This window comes from Mytilus trossulus, chromosome 1, assembly GCF_036588685.1.
Source record: "Mytilus trossulus isolate FHL-02 chromosome 1, PNRI_Mtr1.1.1.hap1, whole genome shotgun sequence".
NCBI classification, from domain to species: Eukaryota; Metazoa; Mollusca; class Bivalvia; order Mytilida; family Mytilidae; genus Mytilus; species Mytilus trossulus.
Genome location: NC_086373.1, coordinates 112170128 through 112186871, shown reverse-complemented (window position 1 = coordinate 112186871; position 16744 = coordinate 112170128). Strand labels below are relative to the sequence as shown.

At 31.8% G+C, this 16744-nt stretch overlaps 1 protein-coding gene across 1 annotated transcript in view; it reads right to left on the bottom strand.

The window, feature by feature from the left end:
• Positions 1–16744, bottom strand: part of LOC134705990 (uncharacterized) — a 36793-nt gene that overhangs the window by 6020 nt on the left and 14029 nt on the right. Inside the window, exons 3-16 of the mRNA XM_063564706.1 lie at positions 15529–15680; positions 13630–13923; positions 12660–12792; positions 10053–10246; positions 9606–9760; positions 7074–7233; positions 6578–6645; positions 5863–6094; positions 5443–5585; positions 4544–4703; positions 3578–3742; positions 3300–3458; positions 941–1025; positions 240–297 (exon numbers count right to left, since the gene is read on the bottom strand). Coding sequence (XP_063420776.1) covers positions 240–297; positions 941–1025; positions 3300–3458; positions 3578–3742; positions 4544–4703; positions 5443–5585; positions 5863–6094; positions 6578–6645; positions 7074–7233; positions 9606–9760; positions 10053–10246; positions 12660–12792; positions 13630–13923; positions 15529–15670 — 2148 coding nt within the window. The 5' untranslated portion in view covers positions 15671–15680. The remainder of the gene's footprint in view (positions 1–239; positions 298–940; positions 1026–3299; positions 3459–3577; positions 3743–4543; positions 4704–5442; positions 5586–5862; positions 6095–6577; positions 6646–7073; positions 7234–9605; positions 9761–10052; positions 10247–12659; positions 12793–13629; positions 13924–15528; positions 15681–16744) is intronic.

Here is a 16744-nt window from a genome sequence, read left to right as displayed (position 1 = left end):
ATCCACAAAAGACCAAAATGACACAAACAATAACAACTATAGGTCACCATACGGCCTTCAACAATGAGCAAAGCCCATACCGCATAGTCAGTTAGACTTAAGCCACCTAAAATTTGTGATGTCAAACAGTAATTCAAATGAAAACCTTGAAGAAAGGACTTTGTACAAACAAAACCATAAGTTGATGAGAAAAAAAATCAACTTGCTAAGGAAAATATACATGGGCTAAAAAAACTTACTTTGATCACTGGTAAACTGATGGAGATATCATGTTTCTTGTAAATTTTCCAGCCTTTCCTGAAATCAGAAGATTACAGATTAAACTTTTAAAAAATCGTCCTTTAATATCATATACTCATACTAACTCAGGATTCAAGTTGGTCTGCTATTGCACAATATGAAATTCACTGGCCCCGTATACATCATAAAAGTTAGTTTGCACACTGTCTTACTAATGATATTGCAGTTCTTCTGGTATAGGTCCCTTTTCTTGAATGCAAAAATTATTATATGAAAGGGTAGGTTTTTGTTAAACCCCAGTCTTTCGTCTGTACCCAAATTTTTATGTTAAGACTCCCTTGATTGTAACATAGGAACATCAGCAATGTTAAACAATTGACATGATCATAGTATATGAACTTTAATCTTAACAACCATTGATTGAGGTCAAGTCTGGTCTTAACAGGCTGATTCTCAATTTAGAGGTTTTCTTAAAACATTGACAGGAGGCAAGGGGACGATCTATGAATGCAATATGAGAAATAAGCTCATAAGCCTTTGGACTAGGTAACTTTGTTAAAAAGGGACATTCATTTAAAGCATTCAGAACAGGATATCAAGGACTGTTGAAGTTTTTCTATTTCCCATCTTGGATTTAATGTGTATCCAATTAAAGACTAAAAGATGTCACAAATAAATAGCAATATATGTATAAACCTACCATACACAAGCTAGAATTCCAAGTATTAATATTATTGAACCAATTATAATTAACATAACTAGGATTCCAACAGGTAAAGGGGTATCTGAAAAAAAAGTAAAATTTATTGCATTTATTCAATATCTTTAAGGACACAAATTTAAATTAAATATAATTGAAGAATAAACAAGAATATGTCCATAGTACATGGATGCTCCACTCGCACTACCATTTTCTATGTTCAGTGGACTGTGAAATTGCAGTTAAAAATCTAATTTGTCATTAAAATTAGACAGATCATATTTTAGGGAACATGTGAACTAGGTTTCAAGTTGATTGAACTTCAACGTCATCAAGAACTACCTTGACCAAAATATTAAACCTGAAGCCAGACAGACGGGCAAATGGATGGACAAATGAATGAATGAAAGAAGGAAGGAACAAATGGATGCATAGACCAGGAAACATTATGAATGCCCCTCTACTGGCGTAGGTGGGGCATAAAAATCAAACAATAAAATGCCACTAAATTAAGGTTATAATGGTGTTAGATTCTAAATTGTAAACAATGAAACGTACCAAGGGATCAATCTATAAATCACAGAAAAAGACACACACACAGTAAGTTGAACAGGACAAATCAAAATTTAAAATGATATGAAAATAAATTTGACACTTGCACTTTCTTGCTACAGTATAACCCAAGTACAATTAATCATATTATCTGAGTTATTGCCCCTTCTTGATTTATTTAAGATTTTTAGCCTGAAGTATTTTTGATATCTAAAAAAAAAAATTGTATTCTACTAAAAACTTGTGAGTCTTTGGTTGTCTTCTGTGTTGATAAAAGTGTTAGCCTCTATTAGAATTATTTCTAGACTCAAAGACAATAGGGTCTTGACCAAGGAGATTATCTAAGAGCAAACTTTTCTTGATATAATATTAACATCCCTATGATTGCAATTTAATCATTGGAAAATAATGAAAATCTAAAGAAACCCAAATGCTTACCAACCAGTTGGTACAGCTGGTTAAGAATGTGAGTTCGTGGTCTAGTGGTTAAGACCGATGGCTACAGTGCTGAAGGTCCCGAGTTCGATTCTCACTCGGGGTGCTAAAAATATCAGTACATTAGAAGGGTAATTTTCACCCTCTCACACACATCTCTGGTACCCAGACCGGAGTTTAAACTAGAATGGGTACGTTGGGGGCCTCGGTTGGTCAAAGTGTCCCTACTTTGAACTGGAGATCAATCTTCTGATATCTCTCTGGTTTGTCTGTTTCCACCGAGTGGCCCGGTGGTTCTCTCCGAGTACTTCGGCTTCCTCCACCACAATAACAGTCTTCCTGGTGTCCTAGCACTCCCTTTGTGTTGAATTGGGTGGGGATTGATTGTCCTTGTAAAAATAATTGTCGTATAAATATACGTTAGTGACACATCTCCATTAATCTCGTTAGGGAGTGTACATGGATGCCACTGTACCCTCGCAGCTTTCGAGGGGTTCTTCGGATATTGGAGGCATTTACCAGTACATACATACATACATACAGCCCTCTGATATACCAGGTTGTTACAGTGAACATTCCGTGTGATTAGGAGAATTGATTTCTCCCAATGGGATGTGATTCTAATCAGTTACTGGGCCATTGAAATACAGGTGAAGTTTGCAAAGAAAGTTTTTAAGTTTTTATTGTACAAAAGATTTGATGCAGAACTTTATAGTACATGTATATGGTCTTAACTACAATGAAAAATGACTGAGAAATGACACAGTTTTGATGATTCAAAGAAAATTAAGATTGCAATTTCACTCATACTTCTGTGTGTGTATGAACTTTAAAAAGTCCATGATATACATAATAACAGAAATTTTGCCATATAATTGGATGTTATAATGATACATGTTCTTGTTAATTTCAGCACTAATCATTGGGGAAATGACACTTTCTACAGTAAAGACTACATGCCACTTTTGTCCTCTAATCTCAGAGAGGAATATTTACTTATCTATAAGATATGTTTGTACTTAATAAAAATGAAGTGTTCTTTTATCTTAGTTTCTATATATATATTATAAGTTTTCTCCTATGAATTGTTTTACATTTGTCAGAGACTTTAAAGCTGAATATGCTGTATGAACTTTTCTCATTGTTGAAGGCTATACTGTGGCCAATAGTTGTTAATTTCTTTTAACTAGTCAGCTAAGATAAGAGTTGTCTCATTTGTATTCATACCACATGTTCTTTTTGTATCTCGAACATCATTGTACAAACTAAATTGTCATAATTTTTCAGTTTCTGGTCAACTTTCCACTTTTAAAATGACAAAAAAAACTTGTAAAACATCCTTAGATGCATTCATCATTATATTATTCTTTACCTGTAGATAATGTCAAGGCCATCTGTGGGTCACTGATTTCTTCATCACCACCATTACTAGTCACACCCAGGCACACAACATAATTGGTGGATGGTTTTAAATTTTCCAAAGTTATTCCTCCTGTTTTAATATTGGCCTCAACTCTTTTTTGTAAGAACGCTGTTAAAGAAAAATCAAAATCAATTCCAATTCTATGCAGATTTGTGTGTGTGTATCAGACAATAAAATAATTTCAATTTATAGTATTTCTCACCTTATTTTGTTAAAATGATACTTACTTTGATTATCACATGACTTTATACTATCATGTGACTGTCTGTAGTACACAGTATACACCAATGGCCTGCTTGGATACTTATTTATATTACAATAATCACCAGGTTTTACAACTAGTTCTGTCTGACTTTCAGGTATAACACTGATGTCGGGGGTGTCTGAAGGACCTGTAAATATCAACAACTTATATTTATACATCCTGATATGGTACTTATGTTTATTGTATATTTGTAAAAGCAAAAATTAACTTCAATTTACAAAAAAATGTATGTGGGTTAATTTGCTATAAACCCTCACAATGGGGATTTTTTTAGGAAATGATTTGAAAACACATTTTTTTAAATGACAACCTGAAGTATAAATAGATAAGAAAAATTGCAAAACAACTTTTGTAGTATATTAAGAAATCTGGACTTCATATATAAAAAAAAGAAGATATAGTATGAGTCCTAATGAGACAACTCTCTCATCCAAGTCACAGTTTGTAAAGGTAAATCATTATAGTTCAAAGTACAGTCTTCCACATTAAGCCTTGGGTCACACCAAACAGCAATATATATGGGACCCCAAATTAATATGTTTATGACAATTCAAACAGGAAAACCAATTGTCTAATGTATATATAAATAAGCATCGAAAAATACTTATGAACCACAAAGGACAACTACTTAACATCAGATTCATGGTCTTACAACAGGTCCAAAAAATGCAGCTGGTTTAAACGTTTTAATAGTTAATAACCTTCACTCTAATCTGAAACAATAGCATAACATCACAACATAGAAAGACACACAATGAAATAGCAATTGAAATGGCTTAATTCAATCAAAAGACAAACTAACACAAGTGAATGAATAAATTTGATCTATGACACCATGTAAATACAAATTACTAAACATGTACATATATATTTGCACTTGCAAAAGGTCAATTTTTATCTGGTGCAGCTCAAATTATAAATTACATACCTCCTGTAAATTTAGGAAAATGACACTTTGAGAAAACCATTTCTGTAGTATATCCATCAGTGTAGAGAAAGGACACTGCAAAAATCCAATTATCTCCCCTATCTGTGGTGACGGATATATTCGTCAGATGCCCAGATACATTTATAAAATTCAAATTACTCTGAAAGAAAAGTAAGAAAATAATTCATGCCATCAATATATATCAAGCTCTTTGTAATATTGTACATATGTAGTGGGTTGTGGGGTATATTAACTGTTTGTTAACCATGTTACTTTTTGAAAATATAAAATTATCATTCATAATAATTAGCTCTTTCTCTCAAATCCTTTAAAAATTGTTCGTAATAGAGATTATTTTTCTTTTTGTTCCACTTCTTTCTCCTTTCATTGTATTTCTGTTTTGTAAGATGTTGATATTAAAGGTATTTGGTATATGATAGCAAGGTTTATAAAATTAAGAATGGAAATGGGGAAATAAATAAGTGTCAAAAAGACAACAACCCAACCACAGAGCAAAAAACAGAACATTACCACCAATGGGTCTTCAACATAGAAAGAAAATCCCGCACCAGGAGGCAGGTTTCAGCTGGTAAACATACTATGATTCATTATTTTGTACAAAAAATTAGGATCTAAGTTTTCTCGTTTGAATTGTACATTTGTCATTTCTATGCCTTTCATAACTGACTATGAAGTATGGGCTTTGCTCATTGTTGAAGGATGTACAGTGACTTATAGTTGTTAATTTCTTTTTCATTTGGTCACTTGTGGAGAAATGTCTCATTGGCAATCATGCCACATCTTTTTGCTATATTTGAAACCAAACACCTTGTAACCTGAAATACTTTTATCTCCATGAACGCCCACTTAAAAGATTATTGACAAAAGAGACTACTGACCTGACAAACTGTCTGAATACCGACACACCAGTATACAACAATCTTCTTTAATTGACTGCTTATATTTCTACTCTGTGTGTCCCAGGATATAATGTAATTTTTCCCTGATCCTTCAACAACAATATAGGCTGGTTTTTGTCTTCCTGTAAGTGATGAACATTTCTTAGAGTTAATTTCACTATTAAATTTTGAATTAAATTGTCTTAATCTACACAACACATATATTTGTTTGGTCATGATGATCAAAACAGTTTACCATTATTCAAGAATTATCTGAAAAATATAACATAAACTCAACATTAATTTTATCAGACCAAAACAAAATTCGAATTTGGTCTGTAACTTGTCATGATAAAACTATACACCAATTATTAAATCAATATCTTCAAACATTTTAACATCCTCCACAAGAAATAGTACCTGAATCATACGATGGTGTAGTAATTCTACTGGAATCAATACTCTCTCCAATATCATTCACTGTCTTTACTTCTATCAAGTAAGATGTTAATTTCTGTTGAAGACCTGGAACATTTATCATGGCTATGTCCCATGTCACATTCAATTGTTTAAAGAATGGTTCTTCAGAAGCTGACTTTACTGTAACTGTGTAGACTGCATTCTCAGAAAACTTTTCCCTTTTACTTATAGGCTGAAATATAGATTTTTAAAAAAAATACTATGATCTCATCAATATAACTCAAATACATACATACATATACCAACTTTTGTTGATTTTGGGGGTATTTTATTCAATTATTCATTAAAGTGGAAATTTTATTTTATTATTGACAAAACTATTGCACAACTGCAGTATTACTTTTTACTCAGAATACAGAGTTAGTCAAGATACCTCTGTAATGAGTTACATTTAAAGGCTGGTCATTTCTGTTAATAAATCACAAATGTTTGATAAGCTGTGCACAACAAATCCACAAATGTCAATTACAGTTTTTACTCAATCAGCAAAATGTGTTACCCCCGGTATATTTGATATTTCAAATATTTTACAAAGATTCATAACCATTAATATTTCTAGAAAAACAAAACATTATTTGCAATATAAATGTCAATATATATATATATGTATCTAAATGCTGCAGATGATAAAATTAATGATATTTTCCTCACTTACCTTTATATAAAGAAACAGGACTCTTTCAGACATAATGTAGCCTCCAATATACGGTACACTAACTGGAGCTAAAATAATAAATATAAGTAATATCAGAGACATTTAAATACAGTATATATGTCTCTGGTAATATAAAGACAAAAACAAAACAAGAGAGAAATATAATATTTTCAGTCTTGAGATGTATCAAGTAAAGCAATTTTGTAAATATAAATTAGAGAGCTATAAAAACTAATTACTGTAAATGTATAAAGAGACATAACTTTTTTTTAATAATAAACTTATTTAACTAATATTTTGTATACATCAAACTGTCCAAATTGCTAGGGTACCATAACTGAAAGCTATTTCTTTACTAATAAAGTATGGGACCTATAGTTGTTAATTTCTGGGTCATTTTGGTCTCTTGTCGAGAGTTGTCTCATTGGCATTCATACCACATCTTCTTTTTTATACAGAAATGCAATTTTTGTTAAAAGTGTAATATTAAGGATACCTGCTGATTTTGTTGTGTAGTTTCTAGTCACAGTAGGACTCCAATATTTATCTCCCTTAGATTGAGGAACTTTAGCTTTCACTGTAACAGTATATTCTGTGTATGGTATAAGATCAGGAAGAATGACAGTATTACTTTCATTAGGTGAACTAAACTGTATCTGAAAATAAAAAAAATACTGTATTTCAACTATAAAAGTTAGGGATAAATGTTAAGTTTGAATGATATGTTATATTAAAGAACAACGTCAGTTTAGAGGTTGGGGATGCATTACCATTCAAAATGGTAAAGAAAAAATGTCAATTCAAATTGGTAAAGAAACTAGAGGCTCCAAAGAGCCTGTGTCGCTCACCTTGGTCTGTGAATATTAAACAAAGGAAGCAGATGGATTCATGAAAAAATTGTGTTTTGGTGATGGTGATGTGTTTGTAAATCTTACTTTACTAAACAGTCTTGCTGCGTACATTTATCTCTATCTATAATGAAATTGGCCCAGTAGTTTCAGTGGAAAATGTTAATAAAAATTTACAAATTTTATGAAAATTGTTAAAAATTGACTATAAAGGACAATAACTCCTTAGGGGGTCAATTGACCATTTCGGTCATGTTGACTTATTTGTAAATCTTACTTTGCTGAACATAATTGCTGTTTACAGTTTATCTCTATCTATAATAATATTCAAGATAATAACCAAAAACAGCAAAATTTCCTTAAAATTACCAATTCAGGGGCAGCAACCCAACAATGGGTTGTCAGATTCATCTGAAAATTACAGGGCAGATAGATCTTGATCTGATAAACAATTTTACCACCTGTCAGATTTGCTCTAAATGCTTTGGTTTTTGAGGTATAAGCCAAAAACTGCCTTTTACCCCTATGTTCTATTTTAGCTGTGGCGGCCATCTTGATTTGATGGTCGGGTCACCGGACACATTTCTAAAACTAGATACCCCAAAAATGATTGTTGCCAAGTTTGGATTAATTTGGCCCAGTAGTTTCAGAGGAGAAGATTTTTGTACAAGATAACTAAGATTTACGAAAAATGGTTAAACATTGACTATAAAGGGCAATTACTCCTAAAGGGGTCAACTGACCATTTCAGTCATGTTGACTTATTTGTAAATCCTACTTTGCTAAACATTATTGCTGTTTACAGTTTATCTCTATCTATAATAATATTCAAGATAATAACCAAAAACAGCAAAATTTCCACAAAATTACCAATTCAGGGGCAGCAACCCAACAACGGGTTGACCGATTCATCTGAAAATTTCAGGGCAGATAGATCTTGACCTGATAAACATTTTTACCCCATGTCAGATTCCTCTAAATGCTTTGGTTTTTGAGTTATAAGCCAAAAACTGCATTTTACCCCTATGTTCTATTTTTAGCCATGGCGGCCATCTTGGTTGGTTGACCGGGTCACGCCACACATTTTTTAAACTAGATACCCCAATGATGAATGTGGCCAAGTTTGGTTCAATTTGGCCCAGTAGTTTCAGAGGAGAAGATTTTTGTAAAAGTTAACAACGACGACGGACGACGGATGACGGACGACGACGGACGCTGGATGCAAAGTGATGGGAAAAGCTCACTTGGCCCTTTGGGCCAGGTGAGCTAAAAATGTCAATTCAAATTGGTAAGGCATTTCTACCAACTAGTTTATAAAAATTTGTAAGGGTTCCGTGGAACTCAGTGTCTCGCCTTCTTCATGAATGTAATAAATGTTTTAAGAACTTTAACTGCATACTGCATGTAATGTAAACTGGAAGAAAGACTAAGTCTATATATAAGTAACATACAGAGTGAAAGTAATGTTTTTTGACAGAATAACAAAGTCCATTTATAAGTCATATACTGATAAACTGGATTATTTTTTACAAAATTTATTTGTGGAAACTATCTCATGATCATAAACAAGCTTCTGTGCAAGTTTGGGAGAAATATCGGATAGTTTAAGAATGTAATTCAAAAATTTTAATCACAGTGATGGGTTCTGGGGGTGGTTATTTCCTATATTTTTAGTGGTATGAGAGTGCCGCAAAACATTAACGCCCGGCTGATTAGAACAGGGTCCCTTTTTCATGTATTACAATATTTCTCCACTCTAAACACCTAAATTTTAATTATTTGAAAAGCTCAGCAAGCCTTGCACCTTTAATATTAAATCTCAACTGTCTTGAGTGGAGAAATATTGTAACACTCTTGTTACAGTTGACGAATCTATATTTCTAGTTCTGATCATGATCAGAACTGTTAATTTTAATCCAAAATTTTGTTTCTCTGTAATAAATTTCCACCAAAATAAATTATATATACGTTGGATTCACATGCAAAATATAAGCATATAGTTAGAATACTTTTAAATCATAAATTTTTGAAGTGTTTTTATTTTGCAAGAATTGCTATTTGAAAGGGATTGCAAAATTTATAATTCTTTTTTTCAACAATTGTGATAAGAAATGCAGGCAACTTTCAAATTAGTAGTATTTTAAAATAATAAAAGAACTAATTTACTACATAACACTTACAGTATTGGTTAGTGTGTCACTACTATAGACTATATCATATAATATACCGTCTTTTGTCCATATCATTATATGAGGAGCCTGTGATTGCTTTGTTGATAAAATAATTACTCTCTGAGTTATGGAAAGTAGTGATAACTTTGGTGATGAAAGTTTTACTGAAAAAAACCAAAGCAGACTTATTATTGTAATAACAGCAGGGTTGTGATAATTTACAAAAGACATCAACTTATCACAGATAAAAACAATTTTCCTTAAATGTGAGAATATAGCAGGATCTCAGAAATTAAACAAACATCTCTGACTTTGGCTACATGGCCATTGCAACTTTTACACTAACATGTCATCAAAACTTGATTCCTGAAAATTAACATACACTTCAGACTTTATCTATTGTGTCAGTAATGACTATTATATATAGATATAGGAAGATGATGTCTTGATACTTACTAACTTCTGTTATATTGACAGTATGCTCTGTCATCTGAAATGCACACACATTAGATGCATTTATAGTTAAATTGTAGCTATTTCCAGCATGAAATGTATAATAGTTATCCGTTGTTGATGGAGCTATATAACAGCTAGTTTGATCTCTCTTTTTAGGCTGAGGGTTTGGACAATTAATCTTTCCATACATAGGACTGTAAAAAAAAATAACAGAAAAACTGCATTTAACATAATGTGAAACAATATTTGATTGTAAATTCAATCATAAAAGCCATATGAAAAATAAAATATATTTTTTTCATTGGTGTAATAGTTATTTTGTTAAAAATTACTTGTTGAAACATTAAGAAGCTGTGCGATTTTATATCCATAATAATTTTCTCACACTTACTCAAACTTATGATATTGTTGATGGCAATACTATATATGTCAAATATGAATTTGTAACTTTTACCTGTTTTGAAAATTGTATATTTCATAACAATTTTTTATTGCATTATTCATGTAACTATGTGTGTTTGTTAGATATTTTGTAATTGTTTGTTATATGTCATTGTATTTCACGCGGGCCTCGGGGAATATTAGCTTTACAGCTTACTGTGTAACCCTCTTTAAATAAATAAAGAACTATTATTTTGTTCTTAACCCCTGTAAAAATAAAACATGAATTGTTGAGTTTTAGTTGGTTTGTATTTGATAGAGTTTACCACGGTAAATTAATTAACATTCTGTTCTAGTAAGTGTTTATTTAACAAAAATACACTTTAAAGTTGCACAATTGTTAAAAGTTAGATTAAAATTGAGAAAGGCAAAGTGTCCAAGCGACAACAACCCAACCATAGAGCAGACAACAGCATAAGGCCACCAATGGGTCTTCAATGTAGGGAGAAACTTCCGCACTCATAGGTGTCCTTCAGCTGGCCCCTTAAAAAATATGTTTACTAGTACAGTGATAATGGACGTCATACTAAACTCTGAATGATACACAAGAAACTAAAATTAAAAATCATAGAAGACTAACAAAGGCCAGAGGCTCCTGACTTGGGACAGGCACAAAATTGCGGCTGGGTTGAAAAAGGTTTATGAGATCTCAACCCTCCTCTATACCTATTGATTGTTGGTTGCTTTACGTCCAGTGGCAAATATTTCATAAAATCAAGAATAGAAATGGGGAATGTGTCAAAGAGACAACAACCCAACCAAAGAAAAAAACAACAACAGCAGAAGGTAACCAACAGGTCTTCAATGTAACAAGAAATTCCTGCACCCGGAGGCGTCCTTCAGCTGGCCCCTAAACAAATATATACTAGTTCAGTGATTATAAACGCCATACTATTAATTTCCAAATTGAACACAAGAAACCAAAATTAAAATAATACAAGACTAACATGCATATTCAGGAAGAGAACAAATTAACATTAATACAATAAGTAGGTTCTGTAATAGAGGCATCTGGGATTTAGGTCAGAAAATGTAGACTGCCATATGGGAAATGTAGGTATATTGGATAGGGTCACCTTTTATGTATATTATTTTTCAACTTATCTGTAACCTTTCTACTTGCATGGTTTTATGAGAATAAACTATCTATCTACCTTCAGACCCCTCAAAGAGTTGTTGCAAGGTACATTAGGTCAGAAAAATGTAGACTGCCATATGGGAAATACCCCGCAAAGAGATTTTGCAAGGGTACTTAACATGCACAGATGGTTGAAAATCGTTCATTAATTCAAAGTCAATGAATTATGACCAAGACGCCAGGACTGGAAATAGTCTTCAAACTGATATTTAATATAGAAATGCAACTTTATAGAAAATATCAATGATCTATTACAAGACGTTCCTATTAAATTTACTTCAGCAGAAAACTACGACAACATCTCTTATAGTTGTCAAACTGATATTTACTGATTGTAATGCAATTTTATAGAAAATTTCCTTGATCTATCATAAACAGTTTCTATCAAACTTACTTAAAAGCAGTAAACCTAAGAATTGTTAATGTCTTCACCATCAAGTTTCAAAAAACAGAGGCTCTAAAGAGCCGGTGTCGCTCACTTGCATTTACTAACGCTCAGGATAAAATTCGAACATCACGGCCCAGGCCATGTGTAAATTTCAAATAATCTATGGCTTCCATGAATTATTTCTTAATTAATGCTGTTCATAGTTTACCTCTTTCTATAATAATATTCAAGATAATAACCCAAAATGGCAAAATTTCCTTAAAACTACCAATTTAGGGGCAGTAGTTTCAGATTTCAAGATTTTTGTAAAAGTTAACGATGAGGGAAGTCGATGACGAACGCTGCCAGAAGCTAGACGCAATGTGATGAGAAAAGCTCACTTGGCCCTTTGGGCCAGGTGAGCTAAAAGCAACACCCACCTCTCCCCTTCTGTAACAAGACAAAATACTTACCATTTTTATACATAATGAAAACATTCTTCTGACTATATGGTATGGGCTCATTGTTAAAGGCTGTACGGTGACCTATAGTTAATAATTTCTATGTCATTTTGGTCTCTTGTGGTGAGTTGCCTCATTAAAAATCATACCACATCTTCTTTTTTATATTTTTTTACAATTCAAGCACATTATCAAAATACCTGATATCAAAGAATGATTTGTAGACAACAGGAAGTGGATTCTTTTTGTCTTGTTCTGATTTAGTCCAAGAACAATTTAGGTCCTTCAAGTCATTGGAAACACAGCTGATGTTTTGTGGACCAGAAGGTTTATCTAAAACTAAAACATCATACATATCAATTTTAGTTTAAGTGGGGTAGGTGTTCTTAGATAAAGCCAACACAATTTTTTAATGATGTTGTTCAATGTAGTTTATTGGTGATTTTTTCCAAAATATAAATATGAGTTAGCAGGCTTTTTTTCAGCTATTACCTGTGAAAAAAATGTCAGCTTTGGTATAGATTATACACAGATATACATGTCTTTCTGGTGATGTTACACTATAATTTATGGTATGGGTGAAGGTTGGTACCTATTAAAACATTTAAACCAGCTGCATTTGTTTGAACATATTCTAGGTCAGGAACCTGATGTTGAGTGGTTGTCGTTTATTGATGCTGTACATATTTGTATCTATTTTATTATATGGATGAGACCATTTGGTTTTACCATTTTAGTTGTTTTACACTACCAATAGTGATTTTTTGGGGCTTTTTATAGCGTACTTTTAGGGGTGAAGACTGTACTTAGTCTTAAAAAAAATGGATGGAGAGAACTTTGGCTCATTTGCACTTATACCACATCTTCTTAAATAAATAAACACTTTCTATTTGAAAGGAAGTAGAAAAAAAATAACTGATTATCATAGAATTTTAAAATGTGTTTTTAGAGAAAAAAAACCCAATCCTATTAATAAGGATAGCATTAATAAGTTAAAACACAGTTTTTTGTCTCATTTAGATGAAAGTATTACAAATAAAATTACATTCAACTGTCTAAAAATTTGCATATTACATTAAAGATTTGTTTTCTATTTTACAAAAAAAACACCTAATCTTCCTTGAGCATATTTTTAAACAATTTTCCCTATTCATATCATATTTTACTTACACCCAATTTTAAGATAAAAGTTATCTTCAGTTGTTGGCGAGTTGTTATACTGGCAGAAATATGTTCCTGTGTCGTTCACATTTACATTAGGTCTAACAAGACTTATTGTTCTATTGTCTGTTATAACTGTATCCTTGACCTTACAGCTGGCACGCTTACCAGTGGTACAATGCTTGATCTTTAAACTATTTATTTCAAGTTTGCATGTTGAACAGTTCACAGGGGGTTGACATGAACAGTTCACTTGAAATTTCTGTCCAGCCAGCAGGTTTACATCAGCATTTAATGAAAATTCTGAAATTAAAAAAACCCACTTAGAAGTGAAAAGCTATATTTTGTTTCAAAGATTACACTTTGTCACTTTATTTCATTGGATTCCTAAACTGGTGACACAAAATCCATTTAGATAAATATCGAAATGTGCGGATCTATGTTCATCATGCCGAATATTTTTTTTTAATGAACATTGATAAACATGATCAGACATAGTGTAACTTGATACAGATAGCTACTAGAAGTGCTGAAATTAACGGCATTTGACGTCAACTTTAATGAAATTTCAAAACAAAAATAAAGGTTCCCAATAGCCTGTATACCTCGCCTGTATCTACTGTTGTTTTTTAAATCATGCATTTACTAATCATTGATATTATGTTGATAGACCTAAATATAAAGCTTTATTACAACTGTCACATAAACTCAACATAAACCAAAGAAAATGAAACATTGATCAATGAACCATGAAAATGAGGTCAAAGTTAGATGAACCATTCCAGGCAGACATGTACAGTTAACAATTTTTCAATACAACAAATATAGTTTGACTTATTGCATATAAATTAAGAAAAACAGAGCAAAACACAAACACTTCACACTAAGCAATGGACCATGAAATGAAGGTCAAGGTCAAATTAAACCTGCGTAACTGACATAGATCATAAAATATTTCCATACACCAAATATAGTTGACCTAAAGCATAAAGTATTAGAAAAATAGACCAAAACTCAAAAAACTTAACTTTGACCACTGAACCATGAAAATGAGGTCAAAGTCAGATGACACCTGTCAGCTAGACATGTACACATTACAATCATTCCATACAACAAATATAGCAGACCTATTGCAAAACACAAAAACTTAACTATAACCACTGAACCATGAAAATGAGGTCAAGGTCAGATGACACCTGCCAGTTGGACATATACACCTTAAAGTCCTTCCATACACCAAATATACTAGACCTATTGCTTATAGTATCTGAGATACTCTATTAATTTGTGGCTTAGTTTAATTCTATTTGGTCCAGTAGATTAGGTTGAGAAGATTTTTGTAAAAGATTGCAAAAATTTACAAAACATCTACTATATAAGGCAATTACTCCTTAAGGGGTCAGTGGACAATTTTGGTTTTAAATAACCAAAACCAGCAAAATTTCCATAAAATTACCAATCCAGGGGCAGAAACCCAACAATAGTATTTCTGATGCCTTTGAAAATTTCAGGGCAGATAGATCTTGACATGACGAACATTTTTAACCAGTCAGATTTGCTTTCAGATATATAAGCCAAACACTGCATTTTATCTCCATATTATATTTTAGCCATAAGATGAATTTTGTAAAAGTTAACAGACAATGATGGATGTGTATTCATGTGATGAGAAAAGCTCACTTGGCCCTTTTGGGTCAGGTGAGCTAAAAAGTACATTAATAAAAACTATAGTATATTACATTGACCTCCTTCAAATACATACCGACCTTGTTTTAGAGACAATTTATGAGTTTGACTGTCCCTCTGGTATCTTCCATCCCTCTTTTGTATACAAGAAAGCAAAAATGATGTCAAAATGAATAAAGAGCAAGAAATAACAAGTTTAAAAAAAGACAGTAGAGTTCTTACTTGGTTTGTATTGATTGTTATCATCATATACAACATCTTCACCGGAATAATTATCATAAAATGACTGTTCTGATGACCCTGAAGAGGCAACAAGTTCTCTGACAAGGGCTACACAAAGTATAATAAGTCCTATCTTTATCATCTTGTTTCACCTGAAATAATAAAAAAAAATCAATACTTTGAATTAATTGTTATCTCTTAAAACATTTTTTTTTCAAATGGTGTTTAATTATGTATTTGAAAATCTTTTTGGCAATTCCACCTCCTTAGCTACAGCTGGACAAAATCTGAAATACTAGAATTCTTATGTTTCAGTTGACACACTGAAGATAGTATTTTTTTTAAAAGATTCAAACATTGAAGGTAGGACTTTGTACTTTGGATTTTTTATTTCTTAATATTATTGATTTTATCAGCTCTTCATTTTTTTAATATTTGCCATCAAACATCATTGAAGAAACATTTATTATCAAAATGTGCAGCTGGTGAACCAAAATTGATATTAACACAACTAACTTTACACAAACAGGCATAATTCATGGAAATCTACAAATACGGAATCCAGTAATTATACAAAATACAATTATCATTTCAATAGAAATATGGTTCAATTATTTTTTATCAGACCAATAAATTGTCTTTGAAAATAAACAATAAAACAGCATAAAGACATATAAAGTTATCTATCAATATTAATACCTTTTTTTCTTCAAGTAATGAAGTGTATAAAGATGATAAACAAGCTCTGACAAACATATATTATCTTATTACTTCTAACTTATCCTTTAATATCCATAACTAAAAGTCAAAGGTCATTGAAGTTATGTTTGTGCTTTAATATTATTTGATTCTTGGTGAACTATTAAAGGCAGGTAAATTCAAATTCTATGAACCCAGTATTAGGTAACTTAACACTTAAAGTAATTAGAGATTTATATTCTTGTCTCGAAAAGAAAAAAAAATATGCAATTTAATCCAAAGGTTCACAAAGACCCAAGATGAAGTTTCATTTTCTCTTTTACATATTCTGAAGACAGGCCGTAGAAATGAGGAAAATATTTGTAGAATGTGCGGAGATGATACTTATATATTTCCCTGAAATACTAGTATAGTATAGAAACTGAAATCGTTCTGAAATATGAGTACCTGTGCACTAAATAATCACTATAAATTTGATGCTTGGGTAAATGTTGGTTAGTAATGACATAGATTTAAT